Raw genomic sequence first — 22,391 nt, forward strand, 5'->3', positions numbered from 1 at the left:
AACATAAGCGGTGTTGACAATACGGAACTGTACCGTCATAATCGATTGTAAATTAATAAATAAAAACAAAGGCATTTTTTGAATAAAAAATCAAGGATTTTCAACGAAAGCTTCAAATTTCATGCTAATAATAATAGAAGAGCATACCTTGAACATTTACCGGTACATTTACCGAACACAAATCATGATGTATTGCTGAAAAATAAGTTAAATGATCATTTTGGATTTTTAAACATTCACACATATTCACAATATTCATGTTTCACCCACTGCTAATTAATAAAAGTCTAAACTCTTATATAGTTTTTTTTTCTTCTAGTAAATAATTTGGTTTTATTTGACAACAAATCAGGGCACAATCGAGGTAATGCACAACATAATTTTCTGAATAAACAGAGATTAAAACTTTGGGTGATTTCGTCCTATATTTGTGGGGTAACTTGTTTTCTTCGCCTATTTCGCACATTGTGTTCTAAAGTTAAACAATTTTAAGTTTTTCTGTGTCGTGTTGCGATTGCCACACTCGATCTACTCTCGTAGCGAATCGAAGAAGAGCGTTTGTGGATCGCGATGAGCTCTTGATAGTAAGTTTTGAAAGTTTCCAATGCAGGCAATTGGGGTCACAGTACATAGAAACGACAAGAAACGAGTCACTGAGCCAGCGTGTGCGTCGGGGTACGGGCATCAACTTTAATTAATGTATTACAAGGTAGGTCAGAATCAGTGGCAGGGCTTATAAAACGGGGGGTTGGAATGTAGTTTGGAAAACGGGGCACCTGTCTCCTTGCTGGGACCGCTGCTCAACAGCGCATTGTCACCGACACGGATGTGCAAACGTGTCGCTTGGGTTGGGGTTATCCTAGGTGGAATGTTCCGGTTTGACGGATCGCAAAATTCGCAAGTAAGCGTTAGCGTACTGTTTTATTTAAAAATTATCCATCATGCCGCTATGCCAGCTGTTACGACTGGTTGGAGCACGATGGATGCAAAGGCTAACAAAGTTTTGTGTTTGTTTGTTTTTACTAACTTCCAATACGATGCAAATACATACCCCGTGGTTCGGAGACCACTTTGAAACATCGATGATTAGTAGTGCTACGCTCAAGACATCACAAACATTCAGTATTAACGACAATCAACAAATTCTAGCGCCAACCCTTTTTTGTACCACGATCGACCAGCGTTCGTGCAAGAGTTTGCCTACTCGTACTTTAGAGTAAATTGTGACCATTTTCCCGGCCCTCCCTCCCCTCCTCCGCCGGTTGCAATGAAAAGTGCCATAATGGCGCATCGACCCTTTCTCTAGGCAAATATGTGGTTTAAGTATGCTTGCTGCCATGTAAGTGTGTTAGGTATATGTATAGCGTAACATGGATGACACGCTGTGTGCGCCAGTTCGCGAGGCGTCTCTTAAAATGTCGATAAGTTTTAAACATCGATTTGGAACATGCCTAAAAACATTTACAACGATCACTAGTAATGTTGTGTGTTTGAGTTTTCGCTTCCACATCGACCGCCTGTTACGGCAGGTGGTAGGTGTGGTTCCTAATTGCTACACGTTCTCCTTACACGTACGCACACACATCATGATTGTTTCGTAACGAATGTAACCATTGTATGTTTGGTTGTTGCTATTTGGTTGCAGCATATCACACCGACTATTACTGACACGACGTTTGTTAGGATTGTTTGATAGCTACGCTGGTTGTTTTCTATTTCGCAGAATATGGCCCATTATTATTGGTGACATTGATACATCGTTACGCTACTACGCTCCTATATGCTTCCGCTAAAGATTGGATTATGAATTCGCCGATTGCAGCTTATGATTAGATTGGGTTGGGTGACTTTAACAACTATTTATTATTGTTCGGGGTCATTCGAGCTGAATTGTCAGAGTGCCATAGAGCCGTTGATTATGCAGGACATAGTGTTGGTGGTTGTACAGTGTGCTACCTGTCCCGCAACCGAGCAGGAATCAATCTCTCCCGCTCTATTTTTTTTTTATTCCTAGCAAAAAATTCTTCCGACAAGTGTGTGGTACTCCTTCCAGATTGCACAAAAATGGTACTCAAAAATTGTGTCCGATCCGTGATGTCGGTGTTTGTGGATTGCTAGGTTCTACCCGTATTGTGTATGTATTCTCATTTATAATCTTAAGCTATGCCGCGCCTATCTTATGCGCCCGTCCGTTAATTAAGACGCTGCTAACTCCCATTCAGATCTATCATCTATATTAAGGTTGGGTGAGAAGGACAATGTGGACAGTGGGTGGGCAAAAGGGGGTTGTAGAGTATATATGTTGGAAGTTTTGTTAAAAATATTCATTTATGCGCCATTGTACAGAAGACTGATGGCCTCATCCCACTGGAGGACAGCAGTCTTCTAGCGCATGCACACTTAAGATTAACGGTTTGGTTTGTATCGCGGTTGAAACTTACATATATCTCGAAACTTTATCGGCTATATTAAGCATTTTTTGCTTGTATGTTGTTGCTCACCTAATTCTAAGTGGAGAAAGGTTTGGTTATCATCGTGGTTTGCCAGTCTCTTTGAAGTTGGTTTTGGAAACTTGCGCCCACCCCGCTTGAACGGTGGAAGTGTCGTGTGGTGTTACAATATTCTTCCAATTTACCAGGGTACAATGCGATAATGTCTACGTCCTAACATTTCTTGAGCCATCGTCTCGAGACGATTGAATAAAACAACACGTTCCAATGTTCTACATCCGTCTCCAATGTGTGCTCGGGTTCGTTATCCTTCTTGGACACAATTCCGTTACGTTAATGTAGAATCAAGCTTTACCACAAATTGTCTGACATTGTCCGGTCCGGTGACATCTTGATGTGCTACGCTTTATGTCACAATTACGAACCTGGCCTCGAACTGACTACCGACTAACAATACAGTATCGCAGAAAGAACACAAGCAAAAAACTTCCTTCGAATAATTGATAATTGGTCTTTGGAGTTGTACGTTGTACGCTTCTTTGTTGCTGTGATGCTATTTAGTAAAAAATCTTCTCCACCCCACGATCGTTTGATTCTAAAATCATTGTACTAGACTTTTTATTTTTGGATCGCTTGCCATTGGGTAAAATATTCCGTTTTACGTGCGTAATTAAATAATCGCTTCTTATGTTAGTAAATCGTAAAAATCTCATTCTGCAACATGATTAAATCTCTTTTATCAATAGAATATCGATTTGCTTTTTGAAAGCATCCGGAAATGGGCTTGAAAGAGAGAGAGAGAGGTAAATAATTTGTCAAATCTTACCCACGGGGAGGTACACTAAAAACTACTTTTGATTCTTCGGTTGTATCACCTTATTGAGCGCTCCGATCGTCTGTGTGTGTATACGATCATTAGCGCTACAATGCTGGTACATCAAACGATTGATCGTTTTAAGAATACGTACTAGTCGGTAATTGTCTAATGTTTAGGAAGGCAATACTGATTCATTACTAATACAGGTGACGTATTCTTGTTGAGGATTGGGTTCTTCTGGCTGGCACCACTTTTACAAAAAATAAATTAAATCACATTACAAATGTTTCCATCTCCATCAAATCTTTAGACGAACACTTGCAATGGGTTTTTTCGCTGCTTTTACTTCTGTATGAACTGTGGTTTGTTGTAGCGTTTACACCTATGTATCGTTATTCTACTGTGCACTGTCCGCAGGGAAGATCAGGCAGTACATCAATCAATAATTATCACTCCTCACACACCTTCACACGTAGTACGAACATAGTGGTTTACGAACATCGACATCGGACCGTGGATGTCTACAAAAGTTCACAAATTCTGCTCATACTATACAACGACATTTATACAAGCATTTACGGCTACATCGGACAACTGTCCCTTCGTGGGTCGCGCCACTTTTACTCTCGCACTCATCTCAAGGCTACACGGATAAGGTTTGCTGTTGATTACGAACGATTATTCTATTGCTGCTGAAGGCGTATGTTGTGTTACATTTCGGCTGCTGTTAGTCTAGTGTTCGGCAGCGTTTGCTACACTATCGGTGGATACAATTGGAGTGGGGCACCAATTTTTTTTACAAACTATTGTTGGGGTATTTTAAGCTGCAAGTGGAGAAAAATTTGCAAATAAGAAAAATGAGTGGCAGATTCACGATCCATTGCAATGTGAATAGGTGCTTCGTTGATACATTAAAAAAAGTTGCAAAATTGATGTTTAGTGTGTATTTGTAAGCGAATAGATTAAAATGTCACATACCTTCACGTTCACAATGGGTAGACGAAGAAGAGGCTTGTTTAGGGTCATACGGTAGAATCGATCCGATTTGTAAAACTGTGTAACGGCAGATTATTTTCATTTCATGTGTCATCCAACAACATTCAACAGCTCGTGCTTTCTCGATCCGAACGGAACTTTAAAAGATGAAATCCCCACAGTCCATCGCGTAGTCAAAGTCCTCACCGCCAACGTCTTCGATTCCGTGCAGGTCGAACGGTCCGATGTCGGTGTGGTAGATGCCGCTGGCACACGGTGCTTCTATCATGTTGGTACAGTGAGTCGTCGGAAGGGCATGCAGTGTTATGGAATCTTCGCACTGTGACCATGTGAGTGCTGAAGAATGGAAGGAAAATTAGAAATGTACGTGAGAGAGTAAAAATTTGTAAGTAAATTTGGAGTGAATAATAATCAATGCAAATCCCAACAATCCAAATGGCTCTACGGAATGGTGGTAGAGGGGACAGCGATGTCAGTCTTTACAAGACAGGACCGGGGTTCAAATCCCATCCGATGGTGTCGGCAAATCTAGTAAGCCATTCGATGACCGGCGGCTTAGCCTGGTAGATCATTAAGCCAATAAAAAGAAATTGAATAATCCTATACACTGTTATACTGTTATAAATATACATTGTTATATTGTTGCTATTGCTATTGTAATTTCAAACGGTCAGCAATACAAAAAATTGCACTGCACGATCGCTCAAACGATGCAGTCCACATGTAATTTACTTTCAAAATTTAGTAGCATATTTATTAAAGGACAAAGTGGGCAATCGCCTGCTTTCTGATTGCATTAAAGACTATGGGCGACGAGTCTCCATCATTCCTCGAGATCCTTGTCGGGGGAAATTGTCTAAGAAAAAGAATAAAGACAATCGTAGTCGATGAGCCGTCCTCTACGAGCAGAGGCTGCAGTTGCAGCAGCTTTATCGTCCTATAAGCTTCACTGTTATAGGTACATTGTTGTTCAAAGGGTTATTTATTTACTCATTTAATTTTGTATGACGGCACAACACCGCATTGAATTATTATTTATTAGTATTAAATTAATTGATTATTATTGAACAAGAATTATTTTTTACATAAATGTCACAAGGCATTTCCTCCCTGTCGATTTCAAAGGGTTAATTGTCCATTGTTTGCAAGATACCTTTTCTTGTTCTGGAGCTCGAAGTATTTTAATCCAAATAAATTCAAAATTTGTTGAATTTGCTTGGGATTTTTTTCCTCAGAGCTGCGGCTTATCTTGATCGTTAATTGTTGGAGAGTGGCTAACTTATTCGTAAAAAACCTGCCCTTTATTGTATGTTTTTATAAAGAAATCTAATACAAAAGAAATCAATTCAGTAAGGCTTTAAGCATGCAATCAAGCCATTAGGAGACGACATGTTGCTATGTCTGGACATAATTTATTATGTTGCAGTTCATGCAATATCATTTCAGAATTATGAGTATCCTAGGATCCAAAAAAAAAATTATTTTACAATTGAATATGACGGTCCAGTGCCGTATTGTCAGGATACTAAAAATACTAAATAATAATACTAAAGGATACCAAAAAGGATTTTTTTATTTAAAGCAACATCAAATGGGTTGATCGGTCAGGATCATGCACACTGATTTTTAACGATTTCACCACGAGTTCGTTTTTAAGAGTGATGTATAGCAAGTCAAATGTTCTAAAATAATAAAAGGTTTGGCAATCTGTCTACTGTTTTCAAAGTTTCATTTAAAAAACTTCGGATACTTCAAGATGATCTTCCATACACGGTGTACCATAAATCACCGAGACTTGTCTCCATTTCTGATTGATGAAGTTGATCGGTTTTCGGTTACAGACAAGTAAACTTCAAAATGAAGTATTCCGTGCGGTGTTAAACCAAAGAAAATAAGGAGGAAAAACAAAACTCCGATTCGTTTTTTCCTCCCACATAATCCATTGCACGTATCGGAGGGAGAAGAAAAATCGGACAAAAGTTTTCCAATAAATTTGTCAATCTCAAGCGCACAGCAGAGGCTCTCGGGAGAGTAGAGTTTGAAATTCGACTCCATCCATCCTGGGATGATGTGACTAGTGTTTGTGGGTGTGATTGTGTAAAGTCTTTGCCAGACATCCTTGACCGTCGCAGATTATGCTTCGCTTCATCCTTGATTTTCTCTCCAGGGGAATGGAACGGTGCTGCCGTGCTGTAGGGCACAACTTTGTAGAACTTGTTCGATTGATGCGTGTAAAGCAGTAGCAGCATCAGCACCGATTCTGGCAGAAAAAGTTCCTTCCACTTGAATCATGGTCCCCCCCCCCCCCAGGTTTCAATGGGTTGTTTTTTCAATCCTCGACGGTATCCCACGGCCGGTAATCTATCCGACCATATCAATTAGCCGGTTAAACATTCATCGGATTGTTATCGTTGAAATAGGATCCATTTGTTTAATGTGACTGCAAATTCGCTTAACCTTGACCGAGTTTACTTTCCGCTTTTCCGACCTTCGGTCAGAAGTGTGTTTACTTTCAATCTGCTGCGGGTCACCGGCTTTACGGGAGTGAGAGACAAGCCCCATTTCGCCTACGCCCGGTGTTTCGGTGACTCTGTACCGTTGAATCATAATCCTTGAAGGAAGACATTGTTGAAGTGCAAAAGTAATCAAACTTTGCGTACATTCAGTGAATCAGCGGTAGTCCCCGGTTGAAAAGTTCTTTTGATGAGCTAGCAACTCTTCACAGGTTCTTTCTACCTTCGTGCCCATGCTCATCTCCGGTGCTGTTCTTTACCGTCACCTTAGAGGATTGTTCACATAAAACATTTCCAAACGAGTGTAATCAAAGTCAAACCATGAAACATGATAATCATTATCCTCATCATCATGGTCATGATTTTTCCCAAGCTCATCAGCATGCTTGCGTGATCGTGTCGTGCCTCATTTACACTAGTAAGTAAACCTGACAGTGAGACAAGATATACAAACACATTAGAATTGTGGAGAAAAAGCGTGTTTATTCTGTTGTTTTTTTGCTTCGTTGTCATCGGCAATAGATCATCATAATCGCTACGCGGTTTCACCATTGCATTTCATCACGCAGCTCCCAAAATAGGTTAGAGTTAGAGCTAGAGGCTGTGGGCAAAGTTTTGAGCTCTTTATCTCGCCTGAAGGATTCGAAAGAGTGTTAGAGCATCCGGTAGAACTTTAGCAGTAAATGGGCTTCTGCTTTTTGTCTTTCTCCTTTCCAGCATTATGATAGACCGGGTATGATAAGCGACTTGGGTGTAGGCAGAGCAAAAAGGTTGCGAAGGATGAAAAATTTCGCAAAGAATAGGTCGAAAGATGCTGTGGCTGTTGGCTAGAGCATGGAAAAACAATGATGAGAAACAGTCGGTTTTTATCACGTCTGGTGCTGTGTGCGGCCCATTTCCTTACATCGCTTCGCACGACAACATATCGGGCTGGATCCCCGGTGCTCGCTTCTGATGTCTCACTTTTAGTGCGGGCAAGTAAATTCTTAACAAAAAGGGCAAAAAGAATAGCAGCTTCAAATGGCAGAGGCGGTGGCCTTCCATTTCGGTGGGTGATTAATATGCTACTTCCTGTCGCTAATTACTTGAAAAGCGTTCGGTGGATCGGTGGCAGCGTGATACCGAGAAAGATTCATGATGAGCGGCCAAAAAGTTTGTGCAATATCGTTTTCGGGCTATCCGAAATTCAATCAAAGTTTCATTTCGCCCGGTGACAGTTCGGCGCCCAATAAAGGACATAGAATCTTTCGGATAGCAGGCAAAAGAGAGAGAGAGAGGGAGAGAGAGAGAGAGGAGTAGGAGGAAAAAGTTTTCCCACCGGCCAATCTCCTGTTCCGAAACAAACGGATGATGGCGTTCGGTCAGACGGGTTATTATGGTTGGCTCGATCCGACACTGGATGGCATTTGTTTCATTTTCATCGATAGGAAAATTGGCGGTGCGTGAAATGAAGGCCAAGAAAACAAACATTAATACGGATTGACTTGCTATTAGCGCGGGCCGAAATAATTACCACGTGCAGCATTCGGACGATCTAATGCGGCGCCGTTACTGTGGCTTAAGAGCTAGTTTGAAGGTGAAGTTCGAGATAGACAAGTTGAGTAATAATTTAACGAAACTTTACGCATCACACAGAACTTTTGTTTATGGTTGTTTGTATTCATTTAGTTAATTATTTTGAATGCTATGTGTTAAGAAATGGTGGCAATAGTGGCTCCATAGCTTAGTGAGTGATAAGGCTTTTTGATCACTAGCTAGGAGAGAGTTTCTGGTGGTTCTATCTTTGAAAAAGTTGGACCCGGATATCAAAACATTCTTGTGAATTGTTAAAATTATCTTGAACAATGCTGCACAATGCTGCACAAAACTCATTGAATATGTCTGAATCTTGTTCAAAGAAGCGTCTTACTGTCCTCAGCAGCGTCTAATTTATTTGTGTGCATAAACCAAATGGTGCAGGAGGTCTTTATTCAGTCAGTTAGATCCAGTTAGGCTGCAAGAAGCTTGCACCTATTTCGAAGTTTCATCGATTAATTATGGCTTCGGTCTTCAACCGGCAAGAGCGAATAACGAAACCTCAACTCAAGGTTTTGAAAACATTTTAGACTATTTTCGTAATCCTCATGAGAATGACTTATATTTTTTTCGTTTATTCATAGAGGTTTGCGTCTTGAAGACTAAGTTCGCATCTCAAGGAACAATTGAAATGAAATGTTCGATTGATTACAATAACATACATCTGCGCTCTTCAAACGTGTTTCTATATTTTGCGCATCAGTTGGTAGACTAATCAAGGATATTTGCTGGGTAGTACGTGGGCAGCTACATATATTTCTGGCCTAAGCCACAAGAAGTGTTGCTAGATACAATCTAATATTTTTATTCGAAAGTTTAACATTTTGGAGCATAATCCCACTCACAACGTTTTGACGTACGACCATCATTTGTGATGTTTAATTGACCCGTGAACATTTTCGTGCCCGTGTATCATTTTTCACAACTTTCGGCGTGCACTATCAAGGCAAGACTGCTTTGAAGAATTCTAATCTTTGTATGGCGATGAAACACCATCCTATAGCATTGTTAAAAAGTGGTATAACGAATTTAATCGTGGCCGACGCTAGCTTAATGACGAATTTCGATTAGGTCGACCAAATACGGCCGCTGTGCCTGAGAACATTGATGCTGTTCAAGATCTAATTGTACAAGATCGTCATGTGACATACCGTGAGATAGAGGCATCTTTGGGCATTTCTTCCACCAGCATAAACACTATTTTGTACAAACACCTGGCCGTAAAAAAATGTTGTTGTCGTTGGATCCCGCAAGATCGTCATAGGTGACGAATCATGGATCTATGCTTATGAGCCCGAAACAAAACAACAATCGCAAACCATCGCTTATTTGACTGGTCAAAACGTCCAATTGATGGGTCATTCGGCCTATAGCCATGACTTGGCACCCAATGACTTCTTTTCATTCCCGCACATCATGAAAAAAATGCGTGGTCAACGATTTTTGTCCCCAGAATATGCTGTAGAAGCTTTAAAAAAACACGCTTTGGAGGTATCTCAATCAGAGTGGAAAAAGTGAAATCAAATGGTTTACTGGACTTGATGACGTATTTGGATCGTGAGTCTTCACTACGGGAGAATGGTCCTGGTGATTTAAACTCCCTTTCTGCCGTGTGAAGACCAATACCATTATCGCCTCTGCCTCCTAGCCACCTATTGGAGTTGCAAACCGTTTGTTGTAGTCAAATTGAAGAATATAAACTTATGCAATTTCCGTGATTTTTAAGCTTATAAACTCTAAGCTCTAAAACTCAACTTCGAATCTCACAGGGGTCTGAGGCAAGGGGACGGACTCTAGACAACGATATCCGTGGCACGATTCTCTACCGGTATCTTCAATTTCTTGGCTTCGCGGATGACATTGACATGGTTGGCAAGACGACTGCGAAGGTGTGTGAGGCGTACACCCGACTGAAACGTGAAGCAGTAAGAATTGGATTGGTGATCAATGCGACGAAGACGAAATACCTGCGCTCCGGAGGCTCTGATCGCGATAGAGCCCGAGTGGGAAGCAGCGCGTTAGTCTACGGCAACAACCTCGAGATGGTAGAGGAGTTCTGCTATCCTGGGACTGTCGTAACTTCGGATAACGATGTCAGCAGCGAAACCCGGAGACGCATTGTGCAAGGGAATCGGGCGTACTACGGCCTCCACCGTCTGCTGAGATCCAGAAGTCTTCGAGACCGCACGAAATATGAGAAATATCGCACACTGATTCGCCCGGTGGTCCTATATGGCCACGAGTCTTGGACCATCCGAGCGGAGGATGCAAACGCTCTTGGCGTGTTTGAGCGTCACATCCCCTTTCCCATTTTTGGCGGTGTGTTCGAGCATGGAGTGTGGAGGAGAAGGATGAACCACGAGCTTGCTGAGCTATACGAAGAACCGGACATCCTGACGGTAGCAAAGACCAGCAGGATACGATGGCTGGGGCATGTTATGAGGATGCCGGACTCATGTCCCGTCAAGAAGGTATTCGTCAGCGACCCCCAGTTTGGCACGAGGCGTCGGGGAGCACAGGGAGATCGTTGGCTGGATCAGGTGAAGGGTGACCTGTCGGAGATTGGGTGCCTGCATGGATGGGAAGCTGCAGCCAGGGATCAAGTTCCCTGGAGATTTATTGTTGACTGGGCCATGTAAAGACGACGTGCTCTTTAAAAGAACAGGCCAACATGAGTGAGAGTGAGTGAGTGATAAACTATGCAGTCTTTGGATGGATGAATTTTTGTAAAAATAAACAAATTATTTTAAAAAAATTAACAAATCATTGACACTTGGTACAAGCTCAAGCATTTTGCAACTGATGACGATAAAGCGATGCATTTCCTTTTGCCTTTCATCACATTCAATTATCAGCAAATGTGTTCTTTTACATCCTTTTTAAATCATTCGTTTAGCTGTAGATCGTCGAGTAGACCAAGCAAGCGTGTATTTATAGAACTATTTGCATTAAAAATCTGTATGAGGCAAAATCATTTCACTGATTGACAATCCGATCCGACAACGGCAATGTTTGAATCATTCAATACAAGTATTAATTTCGAAGCACTGCCAACGATTGCTTGCAATTGCTTTCGCTTGTCTCGGCATTTTCATCTCCATCCATCTCTGTGACCTGGAATGTAATGCTTTACAATGAACGGGATAAAATCACATTTGAAAAGTAATATAAAAAAAGAAATCTCGTCCCGAATGAAACTTGGTACACGCTGACGAATGTAATGTTTTTGTACGACGATGTAGACAAGCGTTGATTTCGGTTCGCTATCGATTGATTTGAGCTTTCGAAGTGCTTTGTAGCAGTTCAATATGTTTCTGCTTTCATTGCTTTCGTTGAACGGTGATTTCAAAGCCTTCAACCACTCTGCCGAACTCGTTCCGTTTCGGGAGTGTATATGTGTGTATGTGCCAGTTGCAGTACAATGAAACAAAATGAAGCGATTTGTAGAAAGATATGAGAACGATCAACGTAATCCTGCTCCCAGGAACAGGAGCGTCATTCATCATCATCATCATCGCCCATATGGTTTGCTTTTGATAAAACGATGTTTCAATTTTTAGAGCGATTGGTAGTAAGGATTGCTGCAAGGATTGGCAAACGGTTATGGTGAACGAAGAAGAAGAGAAAAAAACCTAATACATCGGCTAGCCAAGAAGGCCCTTTCGGTGGGAAGCATAGGCATCACGAATTCAATTTATTCTCTTTTCTATGCTAGAAATCAATTTTCATACATCGATGAGTCCGTAACGGTGCACAGAAAACAGGGAAGGGTCTCATGTTATAGTCCTCGTGGTAAACGGAAAGCCAGATTGGAACCAACTGGAAACCATCTTTTGAAGTCGTCACTGTGGGGCAGGTTTTCTTGTTTCTGTCTCGGTTCTAGTTCCTAACCTTTGTTGCTCAATTGAGTGACAAATTGATTTTACTCGCCGGAATGAACAAATTACGCAGAGCTTTGGTAAAAATGTGCCACAGAACAATAGGGAAATAATGGTGCAATTCTTAGAGGAAAATATTATGATTGTGTTTCGAAACATTTCGGCACATTATTGTTTGAAAATAACAGAAAACGTAAATTATGGATCATCAAATGATGACTGTTCGTAGAAGAGATTACAGCGTGGAAAGACTTTTGGTCTTGCAAAAATACAAGTTTACGTAGACATATAGATTGGATTTAATTAGTTTTTCTATTAAGTACATGATCGTGATAGGAACTTTTCACACTTAGTCGTTTCAAGTCCATTTCATTTTCCATCTTCCTCGAAAAATTTCAACCGAGTATGCCCGGGATAAGGCAAGGAATAAGGAGGAAATGCCTTATCAATATGATTATAGGATTTGTTCAACAGAACCGGTGTGAACAATAACAGGTTGGCTGAATAGTCCCCGGTCTGGCACATAGAATGCGCCGCTAGTATTAAATGCATATTATTTTTATATAGCACCAACCTTCAAATGATTCGTGTCAAAATTTGACGTCTGTATGTCAATTAGTTTGTGAGACAGAGCGTCTTTTGTCAAGCAACTTTTGGTTGCTTGACGAACGATAAAAGGTCGAAGAAGAAAAAAGTGTTGTTCCACCAAGACAACGCACCGTGCCACAAGTCATTGAGAACGATGGCAAAAATTCATGAATTGGGCTTCGAATTACTTCCCCATCCACCGTATTCTCCAGATCTGGCCCCCAGCGACTTTTTCTTGTTCTCAGACCTCAAAAGGATGCTCGCAGGGAAAAAATTTGGCTGCAATGAAGAGGTGATCGCCGAAACTGAGGCCTATTTTGAGGCAAAACCGAAGGAGTACTACCAAAATGGTATCAAAAAATTGGAAGGTCGTTATAATCGTTGTATCGCTCTTGAAGGGAACTATGTTATTATTATTATTATTATTATTATTATTATTATTTATTAACGTGTTGTCTGCCTATAGGCTACACTACACTCTTACACTCTACTTAAAATTATTTAACTCTAAACTTAGAGAAAAGGGGAGGGAGTTGAGTGCAAAAGGGAAGACCGCATACTGGAGCGTAAGGATGGAAGGGAGAGATGGAAATCGAACACAAGAGACGAGGAGTTAAACGAACGCAGTGCCCTCAAAAAAGGATCGTTGCGACCGGCAGACGTACGGCGCCTAGGGATAATCAAAGGGGGACGAATACGAAGGGAACGGTTAGGGACATAGAACGGGATGGAACCAAGCAGAGAAGGAGCATCTATACAGTTCAACAAGAGGGAAGCGACAAAAAGTGTTTGGGAACGTGATCGACGGTCTTCGAGAGAGTCAAGACTCAGCAACTGACACCTTGACTCGTAACCGGGCAGGGTGGAGGTGGATCTTCCAAGGAATTTGCGAACCGCAAACCTGGTAAAAGACTTCTGCACCCGCTCGATTCGATCCATATGGATCCGAGCCGTTGGTGACCAGATTACTGAGCAATACTCCAGCAATGACCTGACCAGCGAACAGTACAGCGTTTTCAAAAACAGAAGATTAGAGAAGTCACGAGCAATACGCTTCAGGATACCTAGTGTTTTCCAGGCTCTAGCAACCATAGAGTCGATGTGGGACGTTAGGGTAAGGCCACTATCGAGCCATACGCCTAAGTCCTTGACCAGCGAAACCCGGTTGACTAGGACCTGATCAAGCACATAAGGATAGAGGAAAGGAGTGCGGGAACGAGTAAACAAAATGATTTGACACTTCACAGGACAAAGGGTGAGAGAGTTATGAGCACACCAAGAGGAAAAACGGTTAAGAACAGTTTGAAGGAAAACGCAATCCACACCCGATGAGATTGGGAAAAAGATTTTCACATCATCGGCATAGCAAAGAAAGCTATCTTGTGGCAAGACAGAAGTAATGTCATTAAGGAATAGGACGAACAATAGAGGACTTAAGACACTACCCTGGGGAACACCGGCCCCAGAACAGAAGGAAGTAGAGAAATTAACATTTAGTTTAACACGATATGTACGCTCACTCAGAAATGACTGCAACAAGGAAACAATTATGCTGTTGATCCCTAATTGTGACAATTTCTCAAGAAGTAACTCATGAGGAACGCGGTCAAACGCGGATTTGAAATCCGTGTAAATAGCGTCGACTTGAGGCACAACATCAAGATGAGTCGACACGAACGAATAATGTTGAATAATAAAAACGAATTTTGACAAAAAAATGTGTTTTTCTTTGTTAGACCGGGGACTTATCAGCCAACCTGTTACCGCACTGGACCGTCACAATTAATTATAAATAAATAAATAAAAAAAGCTCGAAAAATTTAAACAATTATTAATAATAATTTTTAAGAATAGAGAGCTACGTTCAGCAAATGTTTAACGATTTCTACGGACTGGGTCGTCCGGTGCAAAAGTAAATTTGCCGTACAGCCTATAAAGCTCGCGATTTTAGCAGTTCCTTCACTGTCTTTCAGCACGCTAAGCGCGTTTCGTCTGTTTGTTGTACAAAGTCCATGTCTCAGACGTATATTTTAATACAGCTTTCAATACAGGTTTCTGGATTCTATTCCTCAGACTATGGAAACTATTGACTCCAGATAGATAAAGATGGGGGCGAGGGCAGCCCGGTGGTAAAGGCGTCATCGACGCCGGTCTTACAGAACCGGGGTTCAAATCCCATCCGGACCGTCTCCCCATAGTGAGGACTGATTATCGAACTACGTGGTATCGACGAGACTAGTAAGCTATTTGATGGCCGGCGTGACATTAGGGTCGTTACGGTCGTAGAGAGAAGTGACTCTTTTCGGGGGAACAGTCTGGATGGGATTTGAGAACCCCGATCCTGCCGTTTAAAGACTTGTGCTAATGTCGCTTGACCACCGGGCCATCTAAATTCCCCGTTTCTCTTAATTTTGGTTTCGGTGGCAGCTACAAAATTGCAAATTACAACAAAGTATAGCAAAGAAATACATTTTCTATACTGCCTTTTATGTAAACTATCCTTAACAAATCCTTTTCGAATTCTTCTTGTGTGGATCTACAATCTCGAGAGGATTCAATAAGTCAAGCCTCTCCAGTCAGTCCACATTTCTTCTTCTTTGGTTCTACAATCTAACTACTACTACTACTGGCAACAGTGACTTAGTTTACCACTAGCTGAAAGCCTGTCGCGTACGAGGACTTGGTACGGAAAGGATTCAATACCAGTGATATGGTCGAAAACGCTGTCGTTGCGACCACCGGACCCGATCCACATATCTTACAGGCGTAATAAAAAACAAACCGATTACTTACCACCACTCCAGATACCATTGGGTAGGGTCGCCCAACCCCATCCATGGCCCCAGGGTAGCGCACACGCCAGTGATCCTTTCGGGTCGGTGGTGTCTTGTGCGTTTTTCTTAATGATTGCGACGGCTGCCTCACCCTTCACCTTCGTCGTGTTGTGCTCGATGGTGTGCCGATTTTTCCGCCTGGCGGACACCTCCGAGCTAGTAGCAGCTGTTGACAGGACAAAACAAACAATATATTATACAGCTTTAATATGGAATCTAGCCACTACCGGACCAAAGGGTTGTTCTTGGGGATCAAGTGAAAAGGCAACTGGTGGTCGGTTTTAAGTAAACTCACGTCGTATCCGTACAACCGGTCTTCGAAGTACGCCCATCAGGTGCGGTTTATCGACAACCAGCTCGATCTGCGGTGGTGGCGGAAGCTGTCGATAGCAGAGAGAGAGAGAAAACGATAGCAAACATGTTTGATTGATAAGGCAAATTGGTAACGAGGCATTTATTCATTCTTTGCAAATTAAAATGTGATTCGACCGGATAAAGTAACGATAATAGAAATTTAATCCAAATACGAAAAAAAATCCTGTCCCTTGGTATCAGTAATATTTAACAACTCTCAGTAAGATAGTGTGCGTGTGCGTAAGGGGGTGGAAATGGGAACACAGTCCCGCTACGGTGTTTGGGAGTACATTTCCAAACGACTAAACGATGAAAACAACAGAAAAATGGGTTGATACGAAAGATAAAGGAAAAATTCAATTAGGAATTAACGAAGATTGGTGCTCCCGATGCTAGCTCCTGGGTTACTGATGTAGTTGCGCGTGGGCCGACAAAATGGATGTGTTGGGTTTGGGTTTTGGCAGGGGAACGGTAAGGAACGCACGGGGTTTTGTGGCAGGTCCGGGTCAGCTACTGGGCGCCTCCATTCGTGGAGGCTTTCGTGCGTCTGAATGCTTTATCAAAAAGCCAGTCCGACCTGCAAGTAAATCCTGATTACGCGCGTACTTGCTTGCTCGCTTTTCTCCATTGTGCTCCGAACCCGGGCATACCGGGCACGGGAAAAGCACCGGGACAAGTAATGCCAAAAGCTGGGGTATCTGTTTCATCAAATCGTATTTTCCACCTTCTTTCTGTTGTTTCTGTGGGTCGGGAAACGCTGTTTTTTTTGTCGGCAACCTCACTGGGTGAGCAATCTGTAAACCCACATCTGGTTGGTGGTAGGATGGTGGTTTTTTTTACTTTAATCCTTTGCAAAAGTGCTACTTTTTTGCTTTATGTTTTATGTTTGTTTACTTGAAATCGGTTTCGGTTGGAAAGGGGAAAAATGAAAGAAGAAAAGGTAATACGCCTTAAGGATATCAGAAGGTTCAGGATGGTTAAGTAATTTTGGTAAGCTTGCAGGTAGGTGTTAAAATTATCAAATAAATCCTAATTAAAACCAGAAATAATTTTTTCAACAGGATAACATTTTCTAAAGATTCAATCAACCTTTTCCGTTGGATTTGCTACTCATTGATTTGGATGGATGATGTTGGATTTGCTACACGTTGATAAATTTTGACAGCTATGCGATAACTGTAACTACTCCAAATTGAAAAAGCGACTCTTATGCGGCTAGCCTCCAGAATCAATTTAATTTCATTTTGGATTGTGTTAGTTTGGAGCTTAGTTTGGCTCGTGTAAATCGGATGTCCCAATTAGGCGATGGAATTGAAAATTAAAAATAACTTGAAGATTTCTGGGTACTTTAAGGCAATCGAACTTACTTTCATGTGTGAATCTGCCGTGGATTTCATACTTTACGTTCTTAACGCGATTCAGCCTCATGACTTTTCTAGACATGGTAATAAAATTTAGTTGCGGTTTATATAATTTATTCCATGAGGATTTGCATGCTATATAGCCTGTATGACCCTCCAAACTCTAATAAAAAATGAATTAAAGTTCTTAAATGTGTCACTAACATATTTTAAATATCGAAACTCGCTGAAGGCACAACACACTGAGTGAATTTAATTTGTTATAAGGAAAGATTGTATTTTTAATAATGAAGCAATCAAGATCGTATTGAAACATATTTTTTCTTTTACTTATCTGTGTACATTTTAGTAAAGTTAAATACCGTTATTGGAAATATAACCTTTTATTTATAACTAAAACAATCAGAGTTCAATCAATTTTCTAATATTTTATTTCCATTTTTCTATGCCAAATATTTCCTATTATATGAACTAGCACAAAAAAATCTAGTTTCGATTCCACATTTGTTGGGTATAGGAAAGAATCGTTTGTATTCGTGGCACAATATTTGTGGTGAGCCTATGAGAGAATAAGAGAAAAAAAGTACAATACGATGGGATGCTGAACTAAAGAAAAAAAGAGTAGAACCTGCTATTTTAGTGTTCAGTGTGCGCCTGTGAGCGAAGATGGAACACGAAGAGCAGGAAATGAGAATGATCGGAAATGAAACAAAATGGATTCATTCGGAATGAAGCTTGGTAGTGGTTTTTCTTTCCCCTTTTTTGCTCTTCATGCAATCATTTGACATGGGCCGTTAACTGGATTAGTGAGGTTTATCGGGCCGAATTCTACCTGCACTGGCAAAGGTTAACGAGAGGTCAACAAATATTTAAACTAAAATATATGCGTTGAGCGTAGTAGCAATATTGTCTGTTTTCTCTTAAATTGACCACCGTTTCGCTTTGAAAAAAAGGGTAACATTTAGTTAGATTTGCTTCGATGTGAAGCAAGTCAAGGAATAAACTAACTTATCAATATTTTAAATTAAAATAAAAAAAATATAAGGGCCATACATAAGCAAAGTCACTCAAACGAAGCAGCAAGTTGCCGCTCAAAGAAATGCTTCGTAAAGGCCCTTTTTAATTCCTCATGCTTTACCGCGATTTTTCCCAAAAAAAAGTATGTATAACAGTTCAGCTATACGGGAAAAATAAAAAAAAAGATTGATAACATCTGTTATTGAATATCGTAAGCTTTAAAATACCTTCCATTTTGGCGCAAAAAACTCAAAAAATTAATATGTATGCTGTTGATTTTCAATATTTTAAATGATAAATTAAACATTGACGTTATCTTTTCAAAATATTTGTTTGCAACACTTTGCACTGAACCAATCGTTTCTCCTTCCCGGTAGTAAGCGAAGCAGAACGAGCAGTAGCAATATATAAGCAATGAGATTCCTGAATTCAAACTTACCGTCTTTGTGATGGCAGCAATCCAATCGCTGTGAAAACAGAAGAAAGCGCAGATAGTGAAAAAGTGTGATGAGCAGCATTGTCCACCATTGGGTACTAAAAATGTTGCAACATTGTGGCAAACGTATCCACGGCGTTGGGCGGTGTTCGGCGGTGGCGACTGGGCACAGTAAAGTCAACAACAATGGTTTGGTTTTGATTTTTGCGTCCAATTCTGCAGCCTTCAGAAGCTCTTTCCACGTGGAAAGAGAAGCGGATCCTTGGGACTGGCGAATTGTTTATCGAAAAAGCAAAAACGAATTGCTTGGCCGTTTTCGCCGTTTCGGTCAGCCGGGATGTGGGTTTGACTGGATCCGACTGACAGAAAAAGATTGTCAAATGAATGGTCTGTTGAATTCGGGATGAAGGACAGTGTGATCGAAATAGATGGGATGGGTTTTTGGATGGAGGACGGATGCATCCTTTTACCGTGAGCAAAGCTAATATTCGTCTTTCGGATCAAAAATCTTTGAACACCAAGTTCAATTTATTTAAAATATTTCAAGCTTAAATTGAAGTATAAATGTGCCAAAGAATGATAAGAAAATTGAAAGCTTTCTTGTAAACGCACGTAATTTCTCAAATGTCACAAAGCCTGATTCGGGTATCAATCTGCATAACCAAAGGAGACACGTTTTCACGTACTACTGTTGGATGGTGATTAACCTTATACACCTCACGTTGTGCGAGTTTTGGAGAGAGAGAGAGAGAGAGAGAACGAGAGTACAGGCATGAATGAAAACTATATACCCCATGTGCTTATCCGGGACTCAGGCAAGGTGGATAAAATTTCAATCTATATTCAACACGTGCTCCATTGGGATGCACACGTGCCCGTTCGCTTTCATTCGTTCCGGTAGTATGTGTTTATTTTTGGCTACCGTTTCCTTAAAAGCCTTTCTACTAAAAATAGAGAAACAACAGGCTCATTAATGCAGATGCATGAACATCCCGCGCCCAGGTCGTTCGGTTGTTGGAGATGCCTTCCATCCAGATATCCTCGGACGCGGAACGTTCATTGGCTTCTCGGTGTGTTTTCGAAGAAGCTGAGCAGCAGGGTAAACACGGAGTAGCTAAACTGCAGCACGGCCCAGCAAGTGGCAAGCGACATATCGTAGACACTACCACAACTAATGCGCAGTTCGTGCTCCGCCCGTGTCATCACGATGAGAATGCTGGACCGGATCCGGCGGCAGCGTTGATAAAGTGGCCCCGAAACCGGTCGCAAGTAATCCGTCCACTGGGAGCTGTACAAATGGAACTTGATGGCATGGACCTGCGTTGGGAGTGAGCCGAGTGATGTGCGTGGTTACGTTTATTAGAAGGGAGATGTATTAATAGAAACTTGCTTACTGCACTGACACACTACACTGTACTGTACGGACCTGTATCTTGAGCAAATCACACAATCCACCAAAATTTAGCATATTCAGACATGCGGTCAGGGCGGCCAGTATGCTGTACAAGTGTTGATCTCCTTCACTGGAAATGACCATCTGACAGCCGGCGAAGGTAATGAGAGAAAAGTCGGCAACCAGATTTAGCAGTAGGTAGAGCTTTAAATTGTTACGCAGCTTGCTGATTTGCCCGAGCAGTCGTTGGTGCTCCGTAACGCAAGTTCCAATCCTGCGTTCCAGTGCGTCCCAGTATCGTGGATGCCAAGTCACTGAAATCGTGCTACACTCGGCAAACACCTGCTCAAACTCTTGCCCAAGCCAGTAAAATTCAAGCGTTAGACCACTCAGCAGCGAGGACACGATCATGATCGTATGGATAAACATCAGCGACATCAGTGTCATCGCTAAGGGATACAGCAACACATTTGCACTGTCCAGCAGAGCTAACTCAAACACTGCCAGTGGGCTACAGTCTCGCAACAGGTTGATCCAGAAAAACACTTGAGCTATGTTTTGCAGATAGAACAGCCACAGATAACGAGTTACTCGATCGAGCAGTGCTTTCCGAGGGCCTATCTGCTTGTGAATCGCGTTCTGACGCTGCTGAAGGAATGTTACCGTCGCTGCAAGATCCCGTCGGAACACTGCTAGCGAAATCCACATCACGATACACATAGCACCCGTCAGTGTGACGAAGCTCATCGTGAAGCTGCGCTCCGTAAATACTCCCTTGATGGAGGCAAGGGCCATTGCAGCGATGGCTGTGGCTTCGTATGTGACCGCAAACACTATGAGCGCGATTTTAAGCCAAGTAATGCGGTGCTGCACATCCCACGAGAAGAAACCGATGAACCGATCCATTCCGTTGACGATCACGAGCTGGCCAGCATCGGCGACACGTTGTGTGTATTGTTTTGCCAGACTAACTAAGCTGGACATTTCCGACATTGGATTTCAAACGATTAGGATTCCCGACGAAGCGATTGCTTAAGACAGTCACGATAGAATGAGTAATGCTCGCTAGATTGTGGGTGATCTTTAACCAAATAATTTTCATTGTTCCACAAAATCCTAACCTTTGGCACCAAAATGACGGGAATGAGAAAAGTTAATATAATTTCGGTAACTTTTGACTTTGTGCAAGTTAGGATTGGATAATTGAGGGCCATTCGACGAATGATGACGGTTGACTGAGACCATTGGCAGATGATTCGAGGAGAACGGGTAGAAATTAAAACTTTTCCGTTCACGTTGACCTTCTGGCCGTTGAGTTGACAGTCGTGTTGGAACGAACAAATCATCCGGGTTCGAGCAGTAGAAGTTAATTGCGTACTCAGCTGGTGGCGATTGCCTCGAAGTGCGTCACATGGTGAAGTGATGCTCAAGGGAAAACGTGCTAGGTGCGTTTGTGTTTGGTAGTATCGGTAGTGGCAACTTTATTGGGCATCATTGGAAGAAATAGCTATTGGTAGGTAACGCTGGATGAATTAATATGTTTTCACAAAGCTCGTCGTGGTATTGTAACCTTAAGTTAAGTCAGGTTAGGTAACTGTTGAATTAATTATGGGAAAGATACATTTTTTCGGAACGAACCGGAACGATCCTGGTAGGAATAGTATTGTCCATCGTGCAGTAGATGTCAGTCTAGTTTTCTCGTCTAATCAACAATACCGTGGATCCAGAACAGTCGTTTCCCTAGAGAGTTGCAGCGACCCGGCTTTCTCGACACGGATTAAGCTGTGTCGCTGCCAAACCTAATGAAGTGCTCACCTACAAGCGGAGCGCACCATCAACATGTGAGTGTTCACCAAGCGGATCGCGCAGTCAGCATATTGGTTGCGATCACAGGCACGGTGACTCATATCCATGAGTATGCTACCCATCGATCGCGCGATATTTTGCAAACTCGTCGTCAGCCATCGTTCTATCCGTCCCCAACCGTAAACAACGTCGGCATCAACGATCGGGCTGACCTACTGGCGATGTTGCCGAAACGACGAAGCAGCGACGTCAGCATCATCGGGCCATGCGGTTGTCAAGCTCCAATCAGCAGAAGCGATTGACCGATGGAGAGGTTGTTTGTTAATGTAGGTTGGGTTAAGTTTTTTACAAACCCTAGTTGGACTTTTAATAA

The 22,391-nt window shown here is 41.9% G+C and overlaps 2 protein-coding genes and 1 pseudogene across 2 annotated transcripts in view; 1 reads left to right on the forward strand and 2 right to left on the reverse strand.

Moving 5' to 3' along the window:
• LOC126559687 (DNA topoisomerase I, mitochondrial) overlaps window positions 1-22,391 on the forward strand; it is a 524,180-nt gene that overhangs the window by 73,124 nt on the left and 428,665 nt on the right. The window lies entirely within an intron of this gene.
• The window catches only part of LOC126558619 (uncharacterized), a 55,015-nt gene continuing 37,026 nt past the window's right edge, over window positions 4,403-22,391 (reverse strand). The window contains exons 6-9 of the mRNA XM_050214663.1: window positions 18,823-18,850; window positions 15,947-16,031; window positions 15,611-15,817; window positions 4,403-4,599 (exon numbers count right to left, since the gene is read on the reverse strand). Of these exons, the coding sequence (XP_050070620.1) occupies window positions 4,403-4,599; window positions 15,611-15,817; window positions 15,947-16,031; window positions 18,823-18,850 (517 nt within the window). The remainder of the gene's footprint in view (window positions 4,600-15,610; window positions 15,818-15,946; window positions 16,032-18,822; window positions 18,851-22,391) is intronic.
• Window positions 19,876-21,196, reverse strand: LOC126558046 (uncharacterized; annotated as a pseudogene).

This window comes from Anopheles maculipalpis, chromosome 2RL, assembly GCF_943734695.1.
Source record: "Anopheles maculipalpis chromosome 2RL, idAnoMacuDA_375_x, whole genome shotgun sequence".
NCBI lineage: Eukaryota > Metazoa > Arthropoda > Insecta > Diptera > Culicidae > Anopheles > Anopheles maculipalpis.